Source organism: Penicillium subrubescens, assembly GCF_028828155.1.
Source record: "Penicillium subrubescens strain IBT 31985 chromosome Unknown utg000005l_segment0_segment0, whole genome shotgun sequence".
Classification (NCBI taxonomy): domain Eukaryota; kingdom Fungi; phylum Ascomycota; class Eurotiomycetes; order Eurotiales; family Aspergillaceae; genus Penicillium; species Penicillium subrubescens.
Window position 1 is genome coordinate 2,269,604 of NW_026643155.1, and position 25,003 is coordinate 2,294,606.

The 25,003-nt window shown below is 52.2% G+C and overlaps 10 protein-coding genes across 10 annotated transcripts; 4 read left to right on the forward strand and 6 right to left on the reverse strand.

Annotated features, from left to right (window-relative positions):
* Positions 1-181: 181 nt before the first annotated feature.
* Positions 182-840, reverse strand: N7473_007340 (COX20 family protein; the record flags this gene model as incomplete). Its single annotated transcript, XM_057153280.1, has 2 exons — positions 182-438; positions 492-840. The coding sequence occupies 2 exons, from the start codon at positions 838-840 to the stop codon at positions 182-184; spliced, it is 606 nt and encodes a 201-aa protein (XP_057007618.1).
* A 398-nt stretch (positions 841-1,238) lies between these two features.
* N7473_007341 (DNA polymerase epsilon catalytic subunit POL2) lies at positions 1,239-8,060 on the forward strand (the record flags this gene model as incomplete). Its single annotated transcript, XM_057153281.1, has 3 exons — positions 1,239-1,846; positions 1,911-2,050; positions 2,113-8,060. 3 exons carry the CDS (start codon positions 1,239-1,241, stop codon positions 8,058-8,060), a joined length of 6,696 nt encoding a protein of 2,231 aa, XP_057007619.1.
* Positions 8,061-8,702: 642 nt separating this feature from the next.
* Positions 8,703-10,113, forward strand: N7473_007342 (serine/threonine-protein kinase; the record flags this gene model as incomplete). The annotated part of the gene is made up of 4 exons (XM_057153282.1): positions 8,703-8,870; positions 8,943-9,033; positions 9,113-9,443; positions 9,504-10,113. The coding sequence occupies 4 exons, from the start codon at positions 8,703-8,705 to the stop codon at positions 10,111-10,113; spliced, it is 1,200 nt and encodes a 399-aa protein (XP_057007620.1).
* Positions 10,114-10,465: 352 nt separating this feature from the next.
* On the reverse strand, positions 10,466-11,689 carry N7473_007343 (AMMECR1 domain-containing protein). The gene is made up of 2 exons (XM_057153283.1): positions 11,065-11,689; positions 10,466-10,966 (listed from the first exon to the last, which is right to left on the reverse strand). The coding sequence occupies exons 1-2, from the start codon at positions 11,616-11,618 to the stop codon at positions 10,510-10,512; spliced, it is 1,011 nt and encodes a 336-aa protein (XP_057007621.1). The 5' UTR covers positions 11,619-11,689; the 3' UTR covers positions 10,466-10,509.
* Positions 11,690-12,528: 839 nt separating this feature from the next.
* Positions 12,529-14,174, reverse strand: N7473_007344 (glycine hydroxymethyltransferase SHM2; the record flags this gene model as incomplete). Its single annotated transcript, XM_057153284.1, has 4 exons — positions 12,529-13,489; positions 13,558-13,922; positions 14,023-14,073; positions 14,139-14,174. The coding sequence occupies 4 exons, from the start codon at positions 14,172-14,174 to the stop codon at positions 12,529-12,531; spliced, it is 1,413 nt and encodes a 470-aa protein (XP_057007622.1).
* A 506-nt stretch (positions 14,175-14,680) lies between these two features.
* On the reverse strand, positions 14,681-15,265 carry N7473_007345 (mediator of RNA polymerase II transcription subunit 9; the record flags this gene model as incomplete). Its single annotated transcript, XM_057153285.1, has 1 exon — positions 14,681-15,265. The coding sequence occupies one exon, from the start codon at positions 15,263-15,265 to the stop codon at positions 14,681-14,683; it is 585 nt and encodes a 194-aa protein (XP_057007623.1).
* A 326-nt stretch (positions 15,266-15,591) lies between these two features.
* Positions 15,592-17,340, forward strand: N7473_007346 (phosphoglycerate mutase, 2,3-bisphosphoglycerate-independent; the record flags this gene model as incomplete). The annotated part of the gene is made up of 4 exons (XM_057153286.1): positions 15,592-15,622; positions 15,682-16,419; positions 16,482-17,064; positions 17,130-17,340. The coding sequence occupies 4 exons, from the start codon at positions 15,592-15,594 to the stop codon at positions 17,338-17,340; spliced, it is 1,563 nt and encodes a 520-aa protein (XP_057007624.1).
* Positions 17,341-17,815: 475 nt separating this feature from the next.
* N7473_007347 (tubulin-binding prefolding complex subunit YKE2) lies at positions 17,816-18,365 on the reverse strand (the record flags this gene model as incomplete). Its single annotated transcript, XM_057153287.1, has 4 exons — positions 17,816-17,869; positions 17,930-17,990; positions 18,046-18,241; positions 18,308-18,365. 4 exons carry the CDS (start codon positions 18,363-18,365, stop codon positions 17,816-17,818), a joined length of 369 nt encoding a protein of 122 aa, XP_057007625.1.
* Positions 18,366-18,695: 330 nt separating this feature from the next.
* Positions 18,696-20,250, forward strand: N7473_007348 (AAA family ATPase VPS4; the record flags this gene model as incomplete). The annotated part of the gene is made up of 4 exons (XM_057153288.1): positions 18,696-18,991; positions 19,119-19,454; positions 19,517-19,967; positions 20,029-20,250. The coding sequence occupies 4 exons, from the start codon at positions 18,696-18,698 to the stop codon at positions 20,248-20,250; spliced, it is 1,305 nt and encodes a 434-aa protein (XP_057007626.1).
* Positions 20,251-21,004: 754 nt separating this feature from the next.
* On the reverse strand, positions 21,005-24,808 carry N7473_007349 (putative spindle-pole body protein (Pcp1); the record flags this gene model as incomplete). The annotated part of the gene is made up of 3 exons (XM_057153289.1): positions 21,005-21,245; positions 21,312-24,157; positions 24,209-24,808. 3 exons carry the CDS (start codon positions 24,806-24,808, stop codon positions 21,005-21,007), a joined length of 3,687 nt encoding a protein of 1,228 aa, XP_057007627.1.
* Positions 24,809-25,003: the final 195 nt, after the last annotated feature.

Genomic DNA, 25,003 nt, shown 5'->3' on the forward strand with positions numbered 1-25,003 from the left:
CATTTTCGAGGAGCGTGGAGCAAGATGGGGATTAATTTGAATAATTACATGATCATTTTGGCGCTATGATACACACATATGACTTATGACATGATGCCAATCACCATAGCATATAATTTGGAATATACAACTTGGGATATATCGTACAAACACCGTGACTCCGACCCTTGAAAGAGCAAAACTACCAGAACTTGTAGTTGGAGAGGTTTGTCCAACTCTTTTTTCTCTTCTCCTCCTCTGCGCGACGAGCTGCCTCCTCAGCAGCTCGTTCCTTGTCCCGTTGTTTTTTCTCCTTCAGCTCCTTCATGAGCTCGACAGCTTCCTTCATTCCATGCAATTCTTGAATCCGGCGTCGTCGACAGAACTCGTATGCTCCAAGAGAAGAGACTGCGAACACTCCAACTGCCCAATTTCCGGCGGACCATAATGAGCGCATTCCTATGAAGGTTAGCTATATGTATCCCTTTCTCTGCTTCAATTCATGGTCATACCTCCAAAGACAGCTCGTACACCACCGATTCCAAATCCAGCACCAATTCCGGTCAAGAGCGACTCGCGTGCGCATGGTACTTTGTAGAATGATGAGATCTCGGACATGGATACTGTGCCAACAACATCCGAGTATGACACATCCTTGGGGTCCTTGCCCCGTGGCTTGTAGCTTGCATTGGCGAGGGCGTTCACGGGTTCTTCGGGGTTGCCAAAGGCATCCCATAGCTTGCCGACTTGCGATTGCGGGAAGTCATGCTTTGGCTTTTTGGGGTCGGTATTCGGAGTGCTAGCGGGGAGGTGACTACCAGGCTCCTGTGAGGAGCTGGGCTCTCGAGGGTCCTCGGCCATATTTGTTCAGCTCGCTCTCTTCGATCGGCGAGCAACTCGGCGGGCCAAAATACTGATAACCGGAGCAATACATGCGGATCATATGATGTTCCGCTATAACCCGATATGGATAGTTATTCCGGACAAGGGCTGACTAACCCTTACGCGTGCCTGGGACGTGCAGATACGCGGACGCGTCGAGAAAAGCGATTGCGATCAACGATTAGATCAGGTTGCAGGTCATTGCTAGGTCCCCCGGCAGCCATTGGCCTTGAGTCACTCACTACCTCAGCTTCAAACTGCGTCTTTCTTACTACTAATATTCGCGAATTCTCACCATCCCACCAATTTCATGTTCTGAACACCACCCTCTGCCGCCAACCTTACTTTGAAAAGCCCGGCCGGGCGCCAGTGTCGCGATGCCTTCGCGCAAACCCAGCAAATTTGGGAACAAGTTCCGATCCAGTGCGGCCTCATCACACCCCCGACGAACAAAAACAGTCGAATTCGGATCCCTCCGCTCCAGCGAAGCAACCTCCCAAGATGAGAAATTCGAAGCCATCCGGACGGCCAACAGCATCGATGAAACGCTCGGCTTTCCTCGGTTCGAGTCCGGCGAGACAAGAGCCGGCTGGCTTATCAACATGCACAGCACCACAATAGAGGATCCAAATGTACCGGGCGGTCGTGCAGGTGTCGACTACTACTTCCTCCAAGACGACGGCGGAAGTTTCAAGGCCACTGTGGAATACGATCCTTACTTCCTCATTGCAGTTAAGAAAGGGCATGAGATAGAAGTCGAGGAATGGTGTCGCAGAGCCTTTGAAGGCTTGATCAAGAGTTTCAAGCGCCTGGAAAAAGAGGACCTGAACCTACCGAACCACTTGCTTGGACATCGAAGGACGTTCATCAGATTGAACTTTGCCAATGTGCCCAATCTGCTCGAGGTTCGCCGGACTCTGCTCCCTTTGGCAGAGAAGAACAAGAAAAACGCAAACGTGATGGATGCATACGTCGAAATGTCCAGGTTTGTTTTCGTCTGCGAGTCGTGAGTTTGTGATTATGCTCATGCTGACTGTATACTCTCATAGTGCCACAACTGGCTTCGACCTTTTTGACGACGAAATAATTAATGAGCAACGACCTAATGGCAACATGCAAGCGAGTGATTTTATTGTTGATATTCGAGAGTACGACGTTCCGTACCATGTCCGAGTCTGTATTGACAAGGGTAAGTGACTGTGAGTTGACTCTATACGATGTGCTAGCTCTGCTGACACCCCGTCCCTATAGACATTCGCATCGGAAAATGGTACGATGTGGAGGCGAAACATGGTGTGATCTCTGTGAAATGTCTGGAAGAACGACTCCAGCGTGCCGATCCAGTTGTTCTAGCCTTCGATATCGAAACGACAAAACTACCTCTCAAGTTTCCTGATGCGGTGATTGATCAAATCATGATGATCTCGTATATGATCGATGGGCAAGGTTTCTTGATCACCAACAGAGAGATTGTGTCTGAGGACATCAACGACTTTGAGTACACGCCAAAGCCGGAGTACAATGGACCTTTCATCATTTTCAACGAACCCAACGAGAGAGCTGTCCTGGAACGGTTTTTCGAGCACATCAAGATCGCCAAACCCACCGTCATTGCCACATATAACGGTGACTTCTTCGATTGGCCTTTCGTCGAAGCGAGGGCAAGCGTCCAAGGAATCGACATGTACATGGAGATTGGCTTCCGCAAGAACAGCGAAGACATCTACCAAAGCGACAACTGTGTCCACATGGACTGCTTTGCATGGGTCAGCCGTGACAGTTACCTTCCCCAAGGAAGTCGTGGTTTGAAAGCTGTGACTGTCGCTAAGCTTGGCTACGACCCCGACGAGCTTGACCCTGAACTGATGACACCCTATGCGAGCGAACGCCCTCAGACTTTGGCCGAGTACTCCGTTTCCGACGCCGTGGCTACGTATTACCTGTACATGAAATATGTGCATCCTTTCATCTTCTCTCTGTGCACTATCATTCCGCTTAGCCCTGACGATACCTTGCGAAAGGGAACCGGAACCTTGTGCGAGATGCTGCTCATGGTTGAAGCCTACAAAGGCGAGATTGTCCTTCCCAATAAACACAAGGACCCACCGGAGGCTTTCTACGAAGGTCACCTGCTTGAATCGCAGACCTATGTCGGTGGCCATGTCGAAAGTATTGAAGCTGGTGTCTTCCGAAGTGACATTCCCACCGGTTTCAATGTTGACCCCAGTGCCATCGACGAGCTCATCCGAGATTTGGACCATGCTCTCAAGTTCAGTATTGAGGTTGAGGAGAAGAAGTCCATGGACGATGTCACGAACTTTGATGAAGTGAAGGCTCAGATTGCCGAGAAACTCCTCGACTTGAAAAACAACCCGAGCCGAAACGAGGTCCCGTCCATTTACCATTTGGATGTTGCTTCCATGTACCCGAATATCATGATCACAAATCGTCTCCAGCCTGATTCCATGATTGACGAATCGGACTGTGCCGCTTGCGATTTCAATCGGCCTGGAAAGACCTGTGACAGGCGTATGCCCTGGGCCTGGCGTGGTGAATTCTTGCCCGCAAAGCGCGACGAGTACAACATGATTCGACGGGCAACGACAAATGAACGGTTCCCCAGTCAAAGGAAGAACGGCTTGTTGCGATCATTCGGTGATCTCAGCATCGAGGAACAAGCCGGAGTGGTCAAGAAGCGCCTCCAAGACTACAGCAAGAAGATTTACCACAAGATCCATGACAGCAAAACCATTGTTCGAGAAGCAATTATTTGTCAAAGAGAAAATCCGTTCTATGTCGATACAGTGCGAAGCTTCCGTGACCGACGATACGACTTCAAGGGCAAACAGAAGGTCTGGAAGAACAAGACCGAGTCGCTGCAATCATCCGGGGCTTCTGCAGCTGAGATTGACGAGGCGAAGAAGATGATTGTTCTCTTTGACTCCCTGCAACTTGCTCACAAGGTCATCTTGAACAGTTTCTACGGTTATGTCATGCGAAAAGGTTCTCGATGGTATTCCATGGAAATGGCCGGCGTCACTTGTCTGACGGGAGCCCATATCATTCAAATGGCGCGAGAGCTCGTCGAACGCATTGGTCGTCCGCTGGAGTTGGATACCGATGGTATCTGGTGCATGCTGCCCGGTACCTTCCCTGAAAACTTTACCTTCACTTTGAAGAATGGCAAGAAACTGGGTATCTCGTACCCCTGTGTCATGCTGAACCACCTCGTTCATGCTCGATACACGAACCATCAGTACCAGGCGCTTGTCGACCCGTCCACCCACAAGTACGAGACTAACAGCGAGAACTCCATTTTCTTCGAAGTCGATGGGCCTTACCGGGCAATGATTCTGCCAACATCAAAGGAAGAAGACAAGAACCTGAAAAAGCGATATGCCGTATTCAACCACGATGGATCGCTTGCCGAATTGAAGGGTTTCGAAGTCAAGCGAAGGGGAGAGCTCAAGTTGATCAAGATCTTCCAAACCCAGATCTTCAAGTTCTTCCTTGAAGGCAGCAACCTTGCGGAGACGTATGCCGCCGTGGCTCGAGTCGCCGACCGATGGTTGGATGTGCTCTATGAGCAAGGAGCCACATTGGCCGATGAAGAGCTGATTGACCTGATTTCGGAGAACCGCAGCATGACCAAGACCCTGGAAGAGTATGGAAACCAAAAGTCAACGTCCATCACCACTGCCAGACGTCTTGCAGAGTTCTTGGGTGAGCAGATGGTCAAGGACAAAGGTCTGAACTGCAAGTACATTATCTCTTCAAGGCCAAGAAACACACCTGTCACTGAGAGAGCGATCCCAGTCACCATCTTCTCTGCCGAGGAGAGCGTCAAGCGTTTCTTCCTGCGAAAATGGCTCAAGGATGACCCGGGTGACATGGATCCTCGGTCTATAATTGATTGGGACTACTACCTGGAGCGTCTGGGCTCTGTTGTCCAGAAGCTCATCACCATTCCGGCTGCTCTTCAGAAGCTGAGAAACCCTGTGCCTCGTGTCGCCCATCCAGATTGGTTGCAGCGGCGAATCAACCAGAAGGATGACAAGTTCAAGCAAAAGAAGATGACCGATCTATTTGAGAAGTCTGAAAAGGTGCCGCTTTCCACGATATCTACAAATATCCTGGATCATCGTGTTCAACATGCGGGTGACATGGACGAAGTTATTGCGAGTTCGACACAGAAACTCAAGTCCTCTCCCGATGGCAAGATGGCACAAAAACGAAAGCATCCAGAGTCTACTGCCAAAACGGCTCTTGATCCGTTTGCTAGCCTACCGGCAGTCATGCCTTCTATCACAGAAGACTACCAAGACTTCATCAAGTATCAGAAGCAAAAGTGGAAGATCCAGAAGCAAGCTCGTGTTCGTCGACGCCAACTGTTTGGTGAGCGAACCAATGTCGCAACAGATGGCCTGAGCAGTTTCTTCCGCAATCAAGCCCAGATGCTGTATATCAGTACTTGGCAGGTTCTCCAACTTTGTGAGACAGGTCGGCCAGGCATTGTGCGCGCCTTTGTGCTTATTGACCAGAAGATTCAAGCTCTCAACGTCAAGGTCCCCCGACAATTCTTTGTAAACTTGAAGCGTGATTCCTTGCCGGACATTGAAGTGCCAGATTGCGAGGTCGAGAAGGTGAACCACACCCTGCCCAATGGACATCCATCGGTCCATCTCTTCAAGCTGTCATTGTCCGAAGACAAATTCCTCGATGAATCGGATAAAATGGATGTCTTGTTCCAGCACCCAAGTATCGAAGGTGTCTACGAGCGGAACATCACGCCCAGCCTTCGAGCAGTGCTCAAGTTGGGAAGCCACTGTACCTTTGACGAGGAACAGCGTGGTGTCCTGGGTGATGGTTTGGAAAAAGGATTCGATCTCTCCACGCTGCTCCATACGACTTCCGACCAGCCATATCTGATGGACTCACCTTTGGCGTACCATTATCTCTACCACGTTGCCTCTGGTGATAGACAAATCTTTGCCCTCTTCTCGACAACCAAGAAGGAGGCGCATATTGTCATTCTCAACCGCACGAGAGATGTGCAGGGTTTGCCGAATGTCGACAAAATCTACGGAGAGTTGCTTTCTCGGAAGTTGCAGGATGCATCAGGCGAGGCATCGCAGAGTGCCTTTGAGTACCAGGACAAGATTCATTTCAAGACCATTCAGGTGATGACTCGACGAAAGGCTCACCTCGAAGTTGGCGATCTGGTCCGTAAGCTTCGTAGCGACGAGGCCCAACCTGCCATTCTGGTCATCCAGTCTCAACAAAAGGATCGCTTGTGCCACGACATCCCTATCCTCAAGGAGTATCCGACTTTATCCGTGAAGCCTGAAGTTTCAGACATGGATCTCCCACCGCTTGGGTGGCAGGCGTTCATCGCTCGGCGCATTGTGACACACTATCTGTACCTGGCAGCTTGGGTTCAGCACTTGACCCTGCTTGCGCGATATGGTGATGTTCCGCTTTGTAACTTGGAGACCGACGATCCTCGGTATCTCATCGATGTCGCATATGCCCGACGTCTCCAACAGAGTAACGTTGTCCTCTGGTGGTCGAACGGACCCCGACCAGACCATGCTGGCTTTGAAAAGGATGACATTGTTGGTCCGCTGGAGAAAGTCACCATGCCTGCTGTCAATACGCCGAGTGCTTACTCAACAGTGTGTATTGAGTTGGATGTGCGCAACCTCGCTATCAACACTATTCTTACCTCTTCGATCGTCAATGAGATGGAAGGAAACGATTCTCTGCTAGCGCCATCTGGAAACGGAGGGGATGACTCGGGTGTCTTGTACTCTGAGAAAGCGTTTGCATCTGCTGGCGCCTTGGTACTGCGTGAGATGGTCAAGAATTGGTGGACTGAGGCTTGCGCGGGGAACAGTATGGCCGACATTATGGTCCAGCATTTGATTCGATGGGTGGAGAGCCCTGTTTCCTGCCTCTACGATCGATCTTTGCACAACTATGTCCGGCTCCTTTCGCGCAAATCGTTCCAGCGATTGATGGCTGAGTTCAGACGAGTTGGCTCTAATGTCATCTTTGCTAGCCCGACTCGTCTTCTACTCCAGACAACCAAGACAGAGGTGGGCAATGCCTACGCCTATAGTCAATACGTTCTTAAATCGATCCGAGCCAATCCCTCGTTCCACTTCATTGACCTGGACATCAAGGAGTACTGGGACTACCTCGTCTGGTATGATGAGTACAACTACGGCGGTAAAGGATGTCGGGAGGTGGTCGAGGCCGAGAAGCAAGAGCTGGAGACCGTGATGCACTGGCAACTCAGCCGCTTCTTGCCGACACCAATGCAGACTATCTTCCATGATTGGGTTGTCGAGTATATCGAGCTCATGCACGCCGCGAAGCATCCGGATCTCCAGGAGAATGAAATTTCCTCCACGCCTCGCCTGACACAGATTCCCATTGGGAAACCCAACGATGTCGATGATGAAGGCCTAACTGCTATTCTCGCCGAGCGGTTCTCAAAGCCTTTGAAGAAGCAAATCTCTGGTCTCATCCGCCGTCAACGTGATGAGATGCTTCATCCGGAAATAGCCTCTGACTATGCCTTCCCCGTTCTCCCCGGTGTGCTCGTCGATCCCAAGGGAGACAAGCGAAACCCAGCCCTGGAGCTCGTCAAGCTGCTCATGCAGGTGCTGAGTCTGTCCAAGACCACGACACTCGAGTCTCGACTCCTGCGCCGCGAGCTTCTAGCTCTCTTCGAAGTCCGCGAATTCAGCAAAGAGGGCCGCTTCGAGAACCCTAGTGCCAATCTGAAACTGCCCGAACTCACCTGCAACGCTTGCTGTCTCATCCGTGATCTAGACCTGTGCCGTGACGAGGATGTCCTGCCTGACCCGGGCACGGACAACAACAAAGGTCCCAAACCATGGCGTTGTCCCTTCTGCCAGACAGAATATGATCGACTGGCGCAGGAAGAGATCCTCATTGGCCAGGTGCATGGCCTGGTGGTCGAATGGCAGACCCAGGATCTGAAGTGCTCTAAATGTAGCACGCTCAAGATCAGCGAGTTTATGGAGCATTGCTCCTGCAGTGGCAAATGGGCTACAACGGTTGATCTCAAGGAGACGGAGAAGAAACTGCTCGTGTTGCAGAGCGCAGCCAAATTCCACAGTCTGCAGCTGCTGGAGGGGGTGGTTGAGGAGGTGCTGGCTCGCCTATAGGAGGAATAATGGGTGGTTGACTTTTTTTTTTATCTGATGATTTCATCTTGCATGTTTTGATATGGTTGTTAGATTGTATCTCTATGGAGGTACTCTGGGCGTTTCAAAAGGTCCTTTGTTGCATGGAATTCGCATTTGGAGTTGGGGCCAAAGTTGTAAATAATCGGGACCGTTGGCGATCCTCGTCGATCCCCACGATCAATCCAACTTCTTTCTTTCAATCTTCCCCTTCCTTTGCTTTTTCTCCTATTCTCCTTTAACCCACCCCCGCCTAGCTCGCCTTTGATAATCCTCAGGCTGGAGATTATTGCACCCACTTGATATCCACAACCGAAGGACGGAGGCTGTTATAATTGAGGCGTATTTGGACCTGTGGGTTGAGGATCCCTGCCTGCACCCTGGCGGGGCTGAACCGCTTGGCTTGTTTGGCGGTTGACACCTCGCGACTCGAGACATGAGGCTGACTCTTCCATACCTCGCAGGTACATAATAACATACTCCTCTCCTCCACCTTTAACCTCATAGCTTCTTCGCCTCGTATCCAACCCGTCTTCGTGATCGCACTGGGTGTGTCTCGTCTGCGGCCTCCAATTCCCCCTCCGCATCCTTGTCCGCGGGACCTTCTCTCCACCTCAACTTCCAATGGCGCAACCACAGAGACCTCAGGTCCAGCCGTGTCGCTACAAGACTGGCAAGACGCTCGGCGCGGGCTCATACTCGGTCGTCAAGGAGTGCGTGCATATCGATACCGGTCGTTACTATGCGGCTAAGGTGATCAACAAGCGCCTGATGGCGGGGCGAGAACACATGGTAGGAGGACCTGCATTTGCTTCGCTGGCACTGCGCGCAATACTGACGGTCGCTTTTTGGGGAATTCGTTAGGTCCGGAATGAGATCGCCGTGTTGAAGAAGGTGTCTATGGGCCACCAGAATATCCTTACGTTGGTGGACTATTTTGAGACTATGAATAATTGTGTGTGGCACAAGACCTTGCGAGCTCTCCTTAGGAGAAACCGGTACCCTGAGTATTGACTGACAATACTTCCCTCTAGTATATTTGGTTACCGACCTTGCCCTTGGCGGAGAGCTGTTTGATCGCATCTGTCGTAAGGGCAGCTACTACGAGTCCGATGCCGCAGACCTCATCCGCGCCGTTCTCTCAGCCGTGGCCTATCTCCATGACCACGGAATCGTCCACCGCGACCTGAAGCCCGAGAACTTGCTGTTCCGCACGCCAGAGGACAATGCGGACCTTTTGATCGCCGACTTTGGTTTGTCCAGGATTATGGACGAGGAGCAGTTCCACGTGTTGACCACTACATGCGGTACCCCGGGATACATGGCCCCTGAGATCTTCAAGAAGAGCGGCCACGGCAAGCCAGTGTAAGTTTTGGATATTCCTATCTCCGCCGCTAGAATATGTCTTCTTACAAACATCTCTAGCGATATCTGGGCCATCGGCGTAATCACCTACTTCCTCCTATGTGGCTACACCCCTTTCGACCGGGACTCCAACCTAGAAGAAATGCAAGCCATCCTCGCCGCGGACTACTCCTTCACACCCCTCGAATACTGGCGCGGCGTCTCCCAAGAAGCTCGAAACTTCATCAACCGCTGCCTAACCATCGACCCGTCAAAGCGCATGACCGCCCACGAAGCCCTGCAACACACCTGGGTCAACCCGCCCTACGACCTGGCCAAGCTCGGTTCCGGCGAGGACCTGCTTCCAACCGTCAAGAAGAACTTCAATGCCCGGCGCACCCTGCATCGCGCTATCGATACCGTGCGCGCGATTAACAAGTTGCGTGAGGGTGGCGGGTTTATGATGGATGGGGTGATGAGTATTGACCCGAAGCCGGAGCGTGTGAATGGGCATGAGGTTGTTGAGGAGAGTCGTCATGGTACGCCTACTGCAGGTCATGGGGATGGTAGTCCCATGCAGATTGATAGTCGGGGAAATGCGCGAGGGCAGACTGAGGAGCAGATTCGGGAGCAGGAGCGGAGAGTGAAGGATATGGTCGCTGGATTGTGGAGCCGTGGGCATGGAAAATGAAGGGGATATAGTGGGTGTTGACTTCTTTTGGTACATTTTGCAGCCTTGCTTTGGATGATCTATTTTCCTGATCGTTGTTTTCAGGGGTGTTCGTTGAGGGATTTCTAAATATCATGACCCAAATGCAATGACTGATGAATTATCTGTTACGGGGAAGCTCTTGGTGGAGCGTGTGATACTGGACTCGTAGTCTGAAAGGTTCTGAAGGTGTATGTATTTCACCGAGTCTTGTCAGCTATAGGGCCCATCTATGTGCTTCTAAGATAGCCCGCTATGGACCCTGACACCAAAACACCTGAAGAGTAAGGAGTAGAAAAGTTTCATCATGGTCATTAAGCTGAGTTCTATAGAACACGGCATATGGAGGTTGTAAGAGGTACCAAAGGACCAGCAAACTCAAGCCGTATCCAGAATCTCCCGCCCATCATCCAGCGAAAGCACCCAAGTCCGCCACTCCTGCCACTCCTCATAACTCGCGCTCGCCTTAAGGCCCTGGTAACGGACTGTCCGGAAATCGGAGACTTGATCCCACGGCTTGGTACCGCTAGAACTGGCTCCAGCGCGTAGTAATCGCCGAGCAACGCCGCCTGCACCACCGTCCCAGCCTGCCTTGCGCATCAGACTCTCAACAGTCTCTTCTTTCGACCATCCTTGTTCCACGGCAACGTCGGGTAGGTATGTGGCACCGTATCGACGGCCACGGTGAATGAAGGAGATACGGATGCCATGGGTGCCGAGGGTCCAGTCCATAGCGTTGGTACATGGCTCAAATGTGCCCAGGAGAGTTAGGGAGCATGAGAGCGAGGGCAGGAGGGACTTGGGAATCGGAGAGAAGCGGGTATCGTCAAAGGCCCTATAGAATCACGGGGTGATGGTCAGTTTCGGATCAAAATCGAGGGATAGCCCAGGCTGGTGCATTGCAGTAGAAGGGAGGAGTAGGGGATCACGTACGAAGTCAAAGCGTAGGACTTCAAACCCGCTTCGAGGTCTTGTGCTTCGAATGTGCCTATGCACCCGCGCAACGACTTGTGTCCGCGGGAAACCGTGTTCCAAGTCACGAACAGCGGATATCGCTGGCCGGTAGACTTGGCTCTTGAACTTATACCCTCTGATTGCGCGCTCGGGGTCGTCACAGTCGTGCTACTAGACAAGAGCGAGTTTGACGAAGTATTTGACGCACAAGAAGGCGTCGTAGCTGTGCTGGACGAGTCAGACAATACCTGGCTTTGTAGGCGGTTGATGCTAGGTAGTTTCAAGCCATGAGGCCGGTTGGACGACCTGGTGCCCTCGGCATCGGCGTCCAAATCATTTACGGACTGCGCTATCTCTGCCTCAGCATCCTCTTGCTCCTCGTCTAGATTTTGATCTCCAAGAGACGAAAGCTTCTTAGATTGCTCATGCTGCTCCCAGAGGGTCTCTATATCAGCCAGGGAGGGGGGCTGGCGATCCTCAAAGGAGGCCAACAGGCTTTCAAAGCAATAGAAGCACTGGGCGGTGTTTGCCATAACTGCAAGAGCTTTAACTGGTGGTGTGGTGGATTCCAGTAAGCTTGAGAAATTCAAGACAAGAGACGGTAAACGCACTGCAGCACCGTATCAGATCCCCGGAACAACCACGAGTCTGGTGAAAGGGACCTCCGCAATGGCCCGGGCACCCAGATAAGATGAGGGGGAGGGTCTTATCGCGAAGCAGGTGGGGCGGCGTAACGGACTCGAAAGCAGGACCGAGGTGATCTGAACGGAGGCGATGGAAGCTGTAGCACGAGGACGAGAGAACGAAGTATGAAGGTGGGCAAAACGAAAGCAGCAAAGAAAACAAAGGACCGAGGACGAAGGTCATGAAGTCGGCACAAACCTGGCGGAGGCGTGACTTGGGAGGCTACACGTGACGGGTCGTTCCTGACTGACCGCCCATCCCAGATGGACATGCTAATAATGAGGCAAATAAGTTGAAGACGTACTTGATGAATACCTGGAAAGAAGAAAAATTTGATGGTTCAACCATTTTATGGTTGTATTTGATTTCAAGAGTGGTGATGTACAGCAAAGTAGTACAGCAAAATCAAGAGGCCCACGCGCCGGATTCATGTTGAACTTTTTGTCTCTCCTGAAAACCATGTTCCTCTCGCTGTTGAAGAAGCGCAGAGGTGTGAAGAAATTGCTCGTTTCGCATGCTCATCATTAAACAAAATCAAACAGAAATTACCAAAATCCCAGATGTCCCTAAGGTTGAAAAAGCAGACCTGTATATAATAAAACCCCATGTAACGCACCGTGTGGTATTCACATCTCCCGACGCTTCGCAGATGATGTTGAACTCGCGAGATCTCAAGTTGATTAGATGATCTCTCTTCGTAACTTTCATATTCATATCCAAAAAATCCACCCTCTCCTAGTTAATCATTTTCTGATTAACTTAGACGGGGAGGGGGTAGGTGCTGGCCCAGGCAGCGATCTCCTTGCGGAGCTCAAGGATCTCGGGGACGGTCTCGGAGGCAACCTTGGCCTTGAAGTCCTTGAGCTTGTTGGCCTCCTTGGGGAGCTCGCTCTGGATCTTCTTGCAGAGGTTGATGGACTGATCAATGTAGCCAGCAATGCGCTTGAAGTCGTCCTCACCCATGCCACGGGAGGTCATGGCGGGGGCACCGATACGGATACCGCAGGGGGTGAGAGCGGACTTGTCACCAGGGATGGAGTTCTTGTTGCAGGCAATGTTGATCTGCTCAAGAACAGCCTCAACACGGGCACCATCCAGGCTCTTGGGGCGCAGGTCCACGAGAACCATGTGGCTGTCAGTGCCGTCGGACACGAGCTTGTGGCCGAGGGCCTTGAACTCGTTCTCGAGAGCCTTGGCGTTCTTGATGACGAGCTCCTGGTACTGCTTGAACTCGGGGGTGTCAACCTGCTTGAGGGCAACAGCCAGAGCAGTGATGGTGTGGTTGTGGGGGCCACCCTGGTGGCCGGGGAAGACAGAGAAGTTGATGGGGCCCTCAAGGTCGTACAGAATCTCCTTGCCGGTCTTGTCGGTGCTGCGGACACCCTTGCGGAAGAAGATCATGGCACCACGGGGACCACGGAGGGACTTGTGAGTGGTGGTGGTGACAACGTCGGCGTACTCGAAGGGAGAGGGGATAACGCCAGCGGCGATCAGACCCGAGATGTGGGCCATGTCAACAACAAGGTAGGCACCAACCTTGTCGGCGATCTGGCGCATACGCTTGTAGTCAATCAGACGGCAGTAGGCGGAGGTACCGGCAACCAGGATCTTGGGGCGGTACATCTCGGCATTAGCCTCGAGGGTGTCATAGTCGATGATACCGGTCTCCAAGTTGACACGGTAGGGGAAGGTCTCGAAGTAGGTAGAGACAGCAGAGATCCTGTCAAGCATTGATTAGATCCGTTGACCCCATGAAACTTTTCATCATCAATGTTATGTATGACTCACTTGCGGGAGGGGGTCTGGTAACCGTGGGACAAGTGACCACCGTGGGGGAGATCAAGACCCATGAGACGGTCGTGAGGACGCATCAGAGCCTGGTAGACCTGCAGGTTGGCAGGGCTGCCGGAAAGGCACTGGACGTTGACACCCCACTTGGCGGGGTCCAGGTTGAAGGCCTTGAGAGCACGGTTCTGGCAGGTAATCTCAATGGCATCAATGTGCTGGTTGCCACCGTAGTAACGGGCACCGGGGTAACCCTCGGAGTACTTGTTGCACATGGGGGAGCCAAGAGCATCGAAGACAGCACGGGAAGTGAAGTTCTCCGAGGCAATCAGGACAATGGACTCACGCTGACGCTGAATCTCGTTCGCCTGGATAAGACAAGGACACGGGTCAGTACGAAGGTCGGGATTGGATGTCATCATCTGACACCATTGACCAGCAGGTCAACACAATTGGATGGGTACATACCATGATCTGGGCGACCTCAGGGTCAGACTCCTTGAGGGAGTTGTGCATTTGCTGTTTTGCGGGATGAGTCAATGATGTGATCTGGCTATGGGTGGGGGACCTGATAGAGCACTCACGTCCTTGTGGGACTCGGAGAGAGCGTAGGAAGACATTGTGAATGATGTGATTATCCTTGGGGGAGGACTGATCTGAAAGAAGGAGGAGGGATAGAGGAGATATAAGAAGTCGGGGATGGCGAGAGAAGAAAAAAAGCTGAATGGTGGGGGGAGGGGCGGAGGGATCTGCCGGGTGCCTCAGGCCACGAGAAAAGCACGAAGGTTCGACGATATCGGAGACTTTGGCCGGATCGGGTTGGGGGGTCCTGGTCCGGTAAGCAAAAGGACTCTAATTCCATCGCGTAACCGTTGCAAGGTCGAAAGATGGCAGTTTCTATGTCTATGGCAGGAGATGACAACCGATTCTTTTTCTTGGGTTTCCGATGTGATATGTACAGAGATCTCGTAAATAGATGCTTGCTAATGTCATATTGGGTATTCCTTTCCATAACGCCAAAAAAAAGAAACAAATAGAAAAAAAGAGAGACAGCTGCAGCGAGTATGCACGCTGTTTATTTTATGGCCATTGACGGCTCCTCTCCAGACCCTCTCTCCCCGCAGTTTCAGCTGGCTGTTATCTCGACACGGCCCTTATGAGAATTCTTTGCTCGATTTCTAAAGTCTGAAATCACAGCACGCAGGCGAGCAACACGGTCCTCAAGCTCCGCAATCTCGGTCTTCTGCTCTTCCACGGACCGGTCTACATCTGGAAGGGCTTCCACCACTGCTCGCGCTTTTTGTATGCGAATCCTGACTGAGCTGGTTGCGGTGGGGAGATCTTTCACGTCGAGGGGTGGGACACCATTGGAATCGTGGACAGGGACCTCCGGGATAGCTTGCGATGTTGCAAGATTATTGTTGTCACCTCCGGGGATGCTTGACGGTGCCTGCTGTTGTTGCACCTGTGCGTCCGCCGAGGCCCCCAGAGCTCCTGTGGTCTCTCCAGAGACACCAGTTGGCCCAGTTTGAGCGTTTTTAGGAGATAGCAAGCGAAGAAGAATGCCGTGTAGGGGTGGGACGATCTCAAAGGTCTGGGGTGGAGGGAAGGGAACTGTTTCTGGGGTCTCGGACGCGTCTTTCAAAGGACTCTCGGGCACAGTCGAGGATTTTGGCAGCGGCGTGGCTGCTGTCGGGGATCTCGAAGCCATTGCGGATCTTCAAGCAGATTGGCGCTCGGGAAGGACGTGAAAAAACGATTGGAAGCCGGGACTGGGGTAAAGTGTTTAGGGAAGAGTCGGAACGCAGGGTGACGTCGGGCTGTCGGGGCCAGACAACCAAAAGCGTCACCGGGGAACTGCCCCTCCTTTCACCGGCCAGCCAATTTTCGCTCTGCTCTGCTCCCTCGTTCACCTTTTCTTTCCTCTCCTTATCGTCTGAAAAGTAAGCAACAAAAGACCCAATTCGAACCATTTCTCCTCTTTAGGCCAGCCATTGATTCGTGATCTAGGTGTAATTACACGCATACACCCCCACCATGGCTGCGGTCGACCATAAAGTCGCTTTGAGTATGATCAGCTTGTTCCCCAGGTCCCCAGATTCACCCCGAGCTAATGCGACCTTGTAGTTGTTATCGATGGCTGGGGTATCGCTGGACCCAACTCCCCTCCCGAGGGTGATGCCATCGCTGCCGCCGAGACCCCATACATGTCCGGTTTCGCCGAAGCCAACTCCAAGACTGCCCAGGGCTACACAGCGCTTGATGCCTCGTCGCTTGCCGTCGGCCTTCCCGAGGGCCTCATGGGTAACAGTGAGGTCGGCCACTTGAACATTGGTGCCGGTCGTGTCGTCTGGCAGGACAGCGTCCGCATTGACCTGACTCTCAAGAACGGCGAGCTGAACAAGGTAGGAAACATTGTCAAGGCGTTCACCCGTGCCAAGGAGGGCAATGGCCGTCTGCACCTGTGCGGTCTGGTCTCTGATGGCGGTGTTCACTCGAACATCACCCACCTGTTCGGCCTGCTCGAGGTCGCCAAGGAGATGCAAATCCCCAAAGTGTTCATCCACTTCTATGGTGATGGCCGTGACACCGACCCCAAGAGCGCTGGCATCTACATGGAGCAGCTGCTGAACAAGACCAAGGAGCTTGGTGTTGGTGAGATTGCCACCGTTGTGGGTCGTTACTACATTATGGACCGTGACAAGCGCTGGGAGCGTGTCGAGGTTGGCATGAAGGGTATGATCACTGGCGAGGGCGAGGACAGCTCGGACCCGCTTCAGACCATCAAGGAGCGCTACGAGAAAGGCGAGACCGATGAGTTCTTCCAGCCCATCATTGTTGGCGGCAAGGAGCGCCGGGTGCAGGGTACGATTTCCAAAGTCAACATAACAGGCTCAACTACGATGCAGAAACTAACTTGGCAACAGATGACGATACCCTCTTCTTCTTCAACTACCGTTCGGACCGTGTTCGTGAGATTACCCAGCTCCTGGGTGACTACGACCGCTCCCCTCGCCCGGACTTCCCCTACCCCAAGAACATCTCCCTTACCACCATGACCCAGTACAAGACCGACTATACCTTCCCCGTTGCCTTCCCTCCTCAGCACATGGGTAACGTTCTTGCTGAGTGGCTCGGCAAGAAGAACCTCCAGCAATGCCACGTCGCTGAGACCGAGAAGTACGCCCACGTCACATTCTTCTTCAACGGTGGTATTGAGAAGCAGTTCCCTGGTGAGGTCCGCGACATGATTCCCTCGCCCAGGGTTGCTACCTACGATCTTGATCCCAAGATGAGCGCCGCTGCCGTCGGCACCAAGATGGCCGAGCGCATCAGCGAGAACAAGTTCGACTTCGTTATGAACAACTTTGCTCCTCCCGACATGGTCGGCCACACTGGTGTGTACGAGGCTGCCATTCAGGGTGTTGCCGCCACCGATAAGGCCATCGGTGAGATCTATGAGGCTTGCAAGAAGCACAACTACATTCTCATGATCACCGCCGATCACGGGTAAGTTCACTTGAAATAAACTCGATGACACGGTTGAAGATCTAAATACTAACGAAATTTCACAGTAACGCCGAGGAGATGCTCAACGACAAGGGCACCCCCAAGACCTCTCACACAACCAACTTCGTTCCCTTCGTCATGGCCAATGCCCCCGAGGGCTGGAGTCTCGCCAAGGACGGTGGTGTGCTGGGTGATGTCGCCCCTACTGTTCTTGCTGCCATGGGCATCGAGCAGCCCGCTGAGATGACCGGCAAGAGCTTGCTCGTCAAGGCTTAGAAGGATATCTTTCCTTCTCATATACGAGTCTGGCTACGAAAACGAATCAATGAATGGATATATCGAAATGTTGATACACTGGATGTAGAAAATAGATGGCCTCAGTTTCAAGTTTAGCTAGCTTTCAATCGGATTGAACATGGGATTCAATTAATTTTAATTGATTGGCTCTGCGATCGGCTTCTAGTTTTTTGTTATCAAAGCTCCATGGGTATATCTCTCTCGGCAAGTTCTGCCGTTCTCATCTAGCATGAAGGGACTGGGACTCCCTCTCACGCACTGATACAAGTGGTCATCCTGCATCTTGATCATCTCCTTTGCTCCCCTCGGTTTTCTGCCAGTCTTCACAAGGAATTCATAGGACCGAATTGACAGCTCATCCATCATCGAATGTGGCTGGAATGGTCGTTGGTTGGTTCAAATTCCATGCCAAGATAATATCTCTATCGTATCTCATCGACATCAAGTTTCAAGCTTAAGCGGAGGCCTGCCCAGCTTGCTGCTGGACCTGGCTTTGAAATTGTACAATCTAGACATAGGATATTCAGCATATTGTTATAGCGGGGGAACGTGAAGGGCCTGTTGATACCTCTGTGCGCTTCTTCTCACTAGTCTCCTGCTTCTCTTCGATCTCCTTCTCGATGCGCTTGCTGTAATGACGAGTTAGCAAATGGAAGCCCCGCGAAAGCAGACCGAGACACCCACATCTCCTTCTCGATGAACTCCAATCGGCCGCTGACGGCCATGACGGCCTCCGTCTTATCCTGCTTCAAGAGCACAGGGCCGACGAGCTTGTAGATGTTGGAATCGTCATCGAGCTGGGCGAATTCGCTTTGAACACCCTGGTTCTCTTGCTGCTGCGACTCCAGCTTCTGGCGGGCATCGACCAGACCCTCGAGCTCTGAATGAGCCAAAAAGATTAGCTATCATTGTTGATAAGAGAAAGTACTTCATTCTGGTCACTTACCGGTCTGCAGCTGTTGGAACTCGTCCGAAAGTGCCTGAAGCTTTTTCTGAGCGTCCATGGCGTTGGTTGGCGGGGAGGTGGGAGAAGGGAAAAGCGATCGCCTGTTGCCCGCCCGTCAACACCGATCTCTCTCTCCTCCTCCTCCTCCTCACACAACCCCTCCGATCTCATCATCCACGTCCGCTTCTGCAACACCCTCGCATTTCCTCATTGCTGGAATCTCTGACCTACAATTCGCCTTTGATACGCCACTATCTACCGTTTGAACCGCTGCCTAGACCAAACCGACCACCCCTGCGTCTCCCCTCCTCTCCCCGCTTCACCTCTCCGCGGTTGACTTGCCACTCCACCGAGCCGTGACCAGCCAGGCAGAACTCCACCGACCAGCATGAGTAACACGGACTTTTTGGGGCGGGCGATTGACACGGTCAAGAAGGCCATTGAGAATGACAATGAGGGCGAATACGAGAAGGCTTATCAGCTGTACTACTCCGCATTGGAGCTGTTCATGCTGGCGCTCAAGTGGGAGAAAAACCCGAAGTCCAAGGAGATGATTCGCGCCAAAACGGGCGAATACATGGACCGCGCCGAGAAGCTGAAGAATCATCTGGCTTCAGCAGGAGATAAAAAGAAACCAAGTGCCGTGGGCGCGAATGGAAAGGTCGCGCCAGGTAGTGGGAAAGGGTATGATCTGCCCATTATGGCCTATCCAGCCTGCACTTGGCAGTCGCGTTGAGAAGACATGTCTATCAGTGTCGCCAGCGACGAGTGCTGCTTGTGATTGTTTTGCGCTGACTATGTTTTGGAATAGGAACCAGGAGGACGACAATGGCGAGGATGCGGAGGCCAAGAAGCTCCGCTCGGCCCTCCAGGGTGCCATCCTGTCAGACAAGCCGAATGTTAAGTGGGAAGATGTTGCTGGTCTAGAGAGCGCGAAGGAAGCCTTGAAAGAAGCCGTCATTCTCCCCATCAAGTTCCCGCATCTGTTTACTGGCAAGCGGCAACCTTGGAAGGGCATTCTGCTCTACGGGCCTCCCGGTACTGGAAAATCCTATCTTGCAAAGGCTGTTGCGACCGAAGCGAATAGCACCTTCTTCAGCGTCAGTAGTAGTGACCTAGTATCGAAGTGGATGGGTGAAAGTGAAAGGTAGGGAAACAAGCCCAGATTGGCAGCCCGTTATGACGCATAAGGCTTACAGATTCGTGCAGACTTGTGAAACAACTTTTTAATATGGCCCGCGAGAATAAGCCAGCCATTATTTTCATTGATGAAGTCGATGCGCTGTGTGGGCCACGTGGAGAAGGTGAATCAGAGGCCTCTCGGCGTATCAAAACCGAATTGCTCGTCCAAATGGACGGTGTCGGAAAGGACTCTAAGGGTGTTCTAATCCTGGGCGCGACCAACATTCCCTGGCAGCTGGATGCTGCTATTAGGCGACGATTCCAACGCCGTGTTCACATCAGTCTTCCGGATTTCAATGCGCGGATGAAGATGTTCATGCTGGCCGTGGGCTCGACACCGTGCCACATGACGCAGGCGGATTACCGGACATTGGCCGAATTGAGCGAAGGCTACTCCGGTAGCGATATCAGTATTGCCGTGCAAGATGCGCTGATGCAGCCCATTCGCAAGATCCAAACGGCGACGCATTATAAAAAGGTTCGTTGTCTGTCTGTCTCACCTTTTTGGTCTCGTTGCTTACACTACGTTCTTTTTCTAGGTGACTGTCGAAGGTGTCGAGAAGCTTACTCCATGCTCACCAGGTGATGCCGGCGCCGTTGAGATGACCTGGCTTAGCATTGAAGCAGAGCAACTCTTGGAGCCCCCACTTATGCTGAAGGACTTCATCAAGGCTGTTAAGAACTCCCGGCCCACCGTCAGCCAGGAAGATCTTACAAGGAATTCGGAGTGGACCAAGGAGTTCGGCAGTGAAGGAGCGTGATCTATGTCTGTCATTGTTTCCGTCGTTGATATTCCCATCGTGTTCACTTGCATATGCTTCCTGCCCAGCTCCGCTGTTCATACGTTTGGGGGCTTCCCGGGTACGTCTGCATTCATCTCGAAGGGAGGGCATAACATGGAATAGACCGTGTTTTATCCGAAGTTTCATATTCGTTCGACCTTATTTTGCTTTGGTCGATACCATTGCTTGTTGGTGTTCAGAAGCGGTTTCATTTTGGTCTGCTTTTCAAGTATTTTGGCAATGGCGAGGCGTTGTTTGAGCAAATATTCATGTGTCTATTCTGGCGGGCTTCGGCTCGAGGAAACGGTAAAGCATGGCACACATACTATATCACTTCTACCTTGTAAATCGCCCAGCTATAAATCCAGTATCCTCAATACCTAAAGCTGTATCCATGTGGGCCCGGGCGCACGAAAACTACTCTTTCCCTTCACGCATGTCAAAGGTCTTAGGGGGATATTCTCCAATGATCAATTTTTAACTACAGCCTCATGATATTCGGATCACCCAGTCCATACCAGAGTGAATATGCTCGACCTCAAAACCCAAACTGCAAACACCTTTAACGAAAGCATCATACCAAGTCCCTGGAAAAAGAAAAAAACAACATTTATAGGAAACAGACATGTCGGGGAATCTCTCGTGGCAGTAGGGCAGAAGAAAGACGCTAGAAAATGAGATAAAACAAAGGACTCGGAAAAAACATCAACACGTGAAAAGGAACGCATGCAAACTATTGGCCAAGTAGACTCTTATTGGAGCTCTCGCGGCGCTTGAGCATTTCACTCTTGGCTCGTTTCAAGCCCTCGCCGAGCTTCTTGGTTTGTCTCCATGCCTGGCCCATCCTTTGCATACGGACAGTAGCCTTGACTAGTGAGATGGCAGTTTTGAGCTTGCGGCGAGGTGTTCGGGTAGGATTGCGGTCACGGGCTTGAACACCCATCTCGGAGATCATGCGAAGGTCGGCCTCGTTACTGTGGTAGAGTCAAGTTAGTTGAAAGTTCATGATGCAAAGATGGGAGTAGACAGGCGTTACTAACCATGCAACGCGGACGCGTTCGCCAAGCTCCATCAGGCCCTTGCTCCAGGCCAAGTCACTGCGGAATTTCTCCTCCCGCCGTAGGCGGGCACGGAGCCATATGATTTCCTTGCCTAGACCACGCATCTCTTTCTCATGTTGACCTTTTGTGGAAGCCTTTGAGTTGGACACCTTCTTGAGCGCCTCGTCGTACCGTTGTTGGAGGGTGACCAACTCCTTTGTAGCAGACTCGGCTTTGCGAGCACAGAAGGCTCGCTCCTCACGGATTCGGTGGAGCTGATTCTTGAGCTCATTCAACCGAGAATCTCGTTCGGAGACCTTGAGAGCTAAGGCCTCCGCTTCAAGAGTTGACGACTTGAGAAGCTCATGAAGATCTCTTTGGTCCTCCTCTTTCATCGCGGCACGCTCCAGATCCCGATTCTTGACTTTGATCTCCTTGAGGGATCGATGGGCATCGGAAAGCTGCTTCCGCAGATTTCGCAGCTCCTCATGGAGTTTGTTAGATGGCGAATCTCGCGGCGAGTGAGAATCAAACTTGTTTATCATTGCCTGGTGGAGGTCTCGCTCTAGATCAGCAACTCGCGACTTCAGCGTACGCGCGGAGGCTTTCTGTTCGGCCTCACGCTGCAGAAGAATCTTCTCCCGTTTGCGAGCCTCGTCGAGACTATGCCGGATCAGAGAAAGATCTCCGTGAGTGCCAGACTGCTCAGTCTCAATGGCAGGCTGTTGGTGTTGAAGAAGGGCCTCTAGCTCTTGAATGCGTCGCTCAAGACGCTGGACCTTAGTCTTGGCGGTAGTCAATTCGCGATCTCGGTTGCCTGAGCCTGCAAGGAGCTTATCCTGAAGACGATCAATCTCGGCTGAAAGGCGGCCCTCTTCCGCAGTAGCCCGGTCAATTTCAGCCCCGAGTTGCTTTTCGAGAGTATCTTTGGCTTCCAATAGGGCGGCCCGGTCATCTCGCAAACGCTTCACTTCATTCTCAAGTCGAGTTGCTGTCCTGCGAAGTTCAAGTTTGTCGCGGTCAAAGCGAGTGGTATCATCCGCGTTCTCGGGACGACTAAGCTGAGCTTGGAGTTCGTCACGTTCGGCTTCGACCTCGCCAATAGAAGTTCGCAAGTCATGTAGCTCTACGTGAGCATTCGCAAGCTGATCGCGAAGGGTCTGTCTGTCGGAAATGGCTCTTTGCAGTTGAACCTCCACCTCAGACGACCCCTTCTGCATGCGACCTTTGGCATATTCCTGCTCGTCGGCTAAGCTCGATTGCAGGACAATCACCTCGTCCTCCAGAGCCTGGACCTTCTCCTTGAGTGACTGCTCCTCGCGCCGAGACAAACGCAGCTCTTCTCTGACAGTAAGAAGGTCATTACGCTGTTCATCCAAAATATCTCTCTTCTGAGTAAGCTCATCACCGAGGTCTTTGATTTGGCGGTTGAGCACAGCTTCTTCCTGCAGATGGCGTTGTTTCTCACTGTCGATGGCCCCCTGCAATTTAAACTCCTTTCCGGAAAGGGTGTGCTCTGTCTCCTGGAGCTTTTCGATGGTTCGCTTGAAGCCAGCTGCTTGTTCCTCCGCACGCTCCCTTTGAGATTGTAAGGTCCGCTTGGCGCTTTCCCATCTATCCTGCTCCAAGGCAAAGTGACCTTCCTTGTCTTCGATCTCGTGTTGAAGAGCCTCGATCTCATCTTGAAGTCGATTGATCTCCACCTTGTGTTGCCAGCGCTGGTTCTGATTGTCCTGAGCACGGGTTGTGGCCTCCTCGACTGCCTTTTGGAGTTCACGAATCCGAGATTGTGCTCGAGTTAGCTCAGATTGTAAGCCACCAGACTCGTCGGTCAGTGCATGGTGTCGGGTTTGAAGGAGTTCCTTCTCTTCGGTCCGCCGCTGGACGTTGTCGAGGGCTTCTTGCAGCTGAGCAGAGGTTCTTTCAAGCTCATCGCGGAGTAGGTCTCGCTCACGCCTGGCAGATTCAAGGTCTTCGCCTAATTTCCCAGCGTCGTTCCTGAGGTCTTGTTGAGCGGTCTGATAACGCTCCTCGAGGCGAGTCACAGTTTCCGTCTTGCTATCAACCTCTGCCCTAAGATTGTCGTTGGCCAGCCGTAAGTCTTGGACTTCCTCCTCAAGCTTGTCGGCTCTCTCCTCCAGTTGTCGACTGAGGCCCCTTGTAGTGAAGGATTTATCTGCCATCTCATCTTGGAGCTCGCGAAGATCGTCTTCGGCGCGATTCTTCTCGTCCAGCGCGTTTTTGACAGCAGCATCCGCTTCTTGAGCCTCTGATCTAACCTGCTCAAGTTCGTCCTGTAGTTCTTGGATCTGTTCCTTTGCACGTTCGAGTTCGAGTTGGAGTTCTGCTCCTGCGTCATTCTCTCTGCGATTCTCTCGTAGCTCCTCTAGTTCTTCGTCGCGTTCGTCGATCGCTCGGTCCTTTTCACGTACAGTAGCCTCGAGGTCTTCAACGTCGTCCCGGAGTTTTTCGATCTCTTGAGATTGACTGTCTTTGGCGAGCCTCAACTCTTCCCGAAGTTCCGTCAGCTCGTTGTCTCTTGATTCAATCTCCTCCCGCATGAGGTCCATTTCACGCTGAACTTCCTCATCGGTTTGTCTCCGCCGAGCCTTATCCCTCATTACTATGAGTTGTTGTTGATAGTCCTCCAAGTCGCGCTCTGCTTGTTGCAAACTCTTCTTGTACCGGGAAATATCGCGTTGCATTGTCAATCTCAGGACTTTGAGCTCGGTATTCTCTTTGAGGGCCGCACTGTTGTATTCGGGTCCAGCTTTCTCGAGTTGTTCCTCCAAGTAGTGAATCTTGAGTTTGAGGTTCCAATTGTCTTTATCGAGACGGTCGATGATCTGTAAAGTTTAGTGCAAGTTCTCTGGGTATTTAAAGTGTGCAAGACATACCCGCTCCTGCTCCTTCAAGGTCATGTTCTGTCCATCTCCCAGCACACCTCTCCCGTCGCGCCCCAAAAGAGACGGCATTGGCGTACTTTGAGCGCTGCTGCTGGCAGCCACTGGAAGAGGTGTAGGCTCATCTGCCGTCGCGTCCTCCTCGTAAATATCCGACATGTCGATGGGAGGTAAACCTGGAGTGTGAGCAGCACCTCGGCTACTTTCGCGCAGGTATGCTGGTGTCTTCGGGTCGTCCGCCCCTCGATTCATAGACGCATTTCTTAAGTAATTGTTCTTCGTCGCGCTTCGCATAAGCGGCGTGAACTCGCCCCTAGCAGGTCCACCTGTTGGAAGTTGCCTCAACACGCTTCTCGAGGACTTTGTCGCGGCACTGGCGCGCGGTGTGCCCATATTGGAACCTCCCGAGACGCGTTTTCGCCCGTCTCCAAATCCTTTGATCACATCATTGTCCTTGGAGGGCGTAGCAAACGAATTTTCGACTGAATCGAGCGCTGAAAGGTGTGTTCGCCCCGCGCTGCGGAAGCCGTTGGTGAGGTAAGTCGCGTTTCCGTCGTATTCGGTGCGCGGCGTGTCAATATATGGGAACGCCATTGTGCCAAAGCCGTGTGGCGGATATCCAAAACCATTCAACACGCGATCATCACCGTTAAAACAAGGGAAAATGGTGGGAAGCGCCTGAACTGGCCGTGTTGTGTCGAGACCCAACAAGCAGAGAGTCGGAGACTGTTGATGTCTAACCTGATTAGGACTAGTGCACGAGTCACGAGTGGGTCGCGACTCTCGCCG

Excerpts from the sequence above, each read along its gene's own strand:
- N7473_007343 (XM_057153283.1), bottom strand. The coding sequence starts at position 11,618 with ATGGCAAACACCGCCCAGTGCTTCTATTGCTTTGAAAGCCTGTTGGCC. Across the intron at positions 10,967-11,064 it reads AAGTCCTACGCTTTGACTTC|GGCCTTTGACGATACCCGCT; the intron begins GTACGTGATCCC and ends GTGATTCTATAG.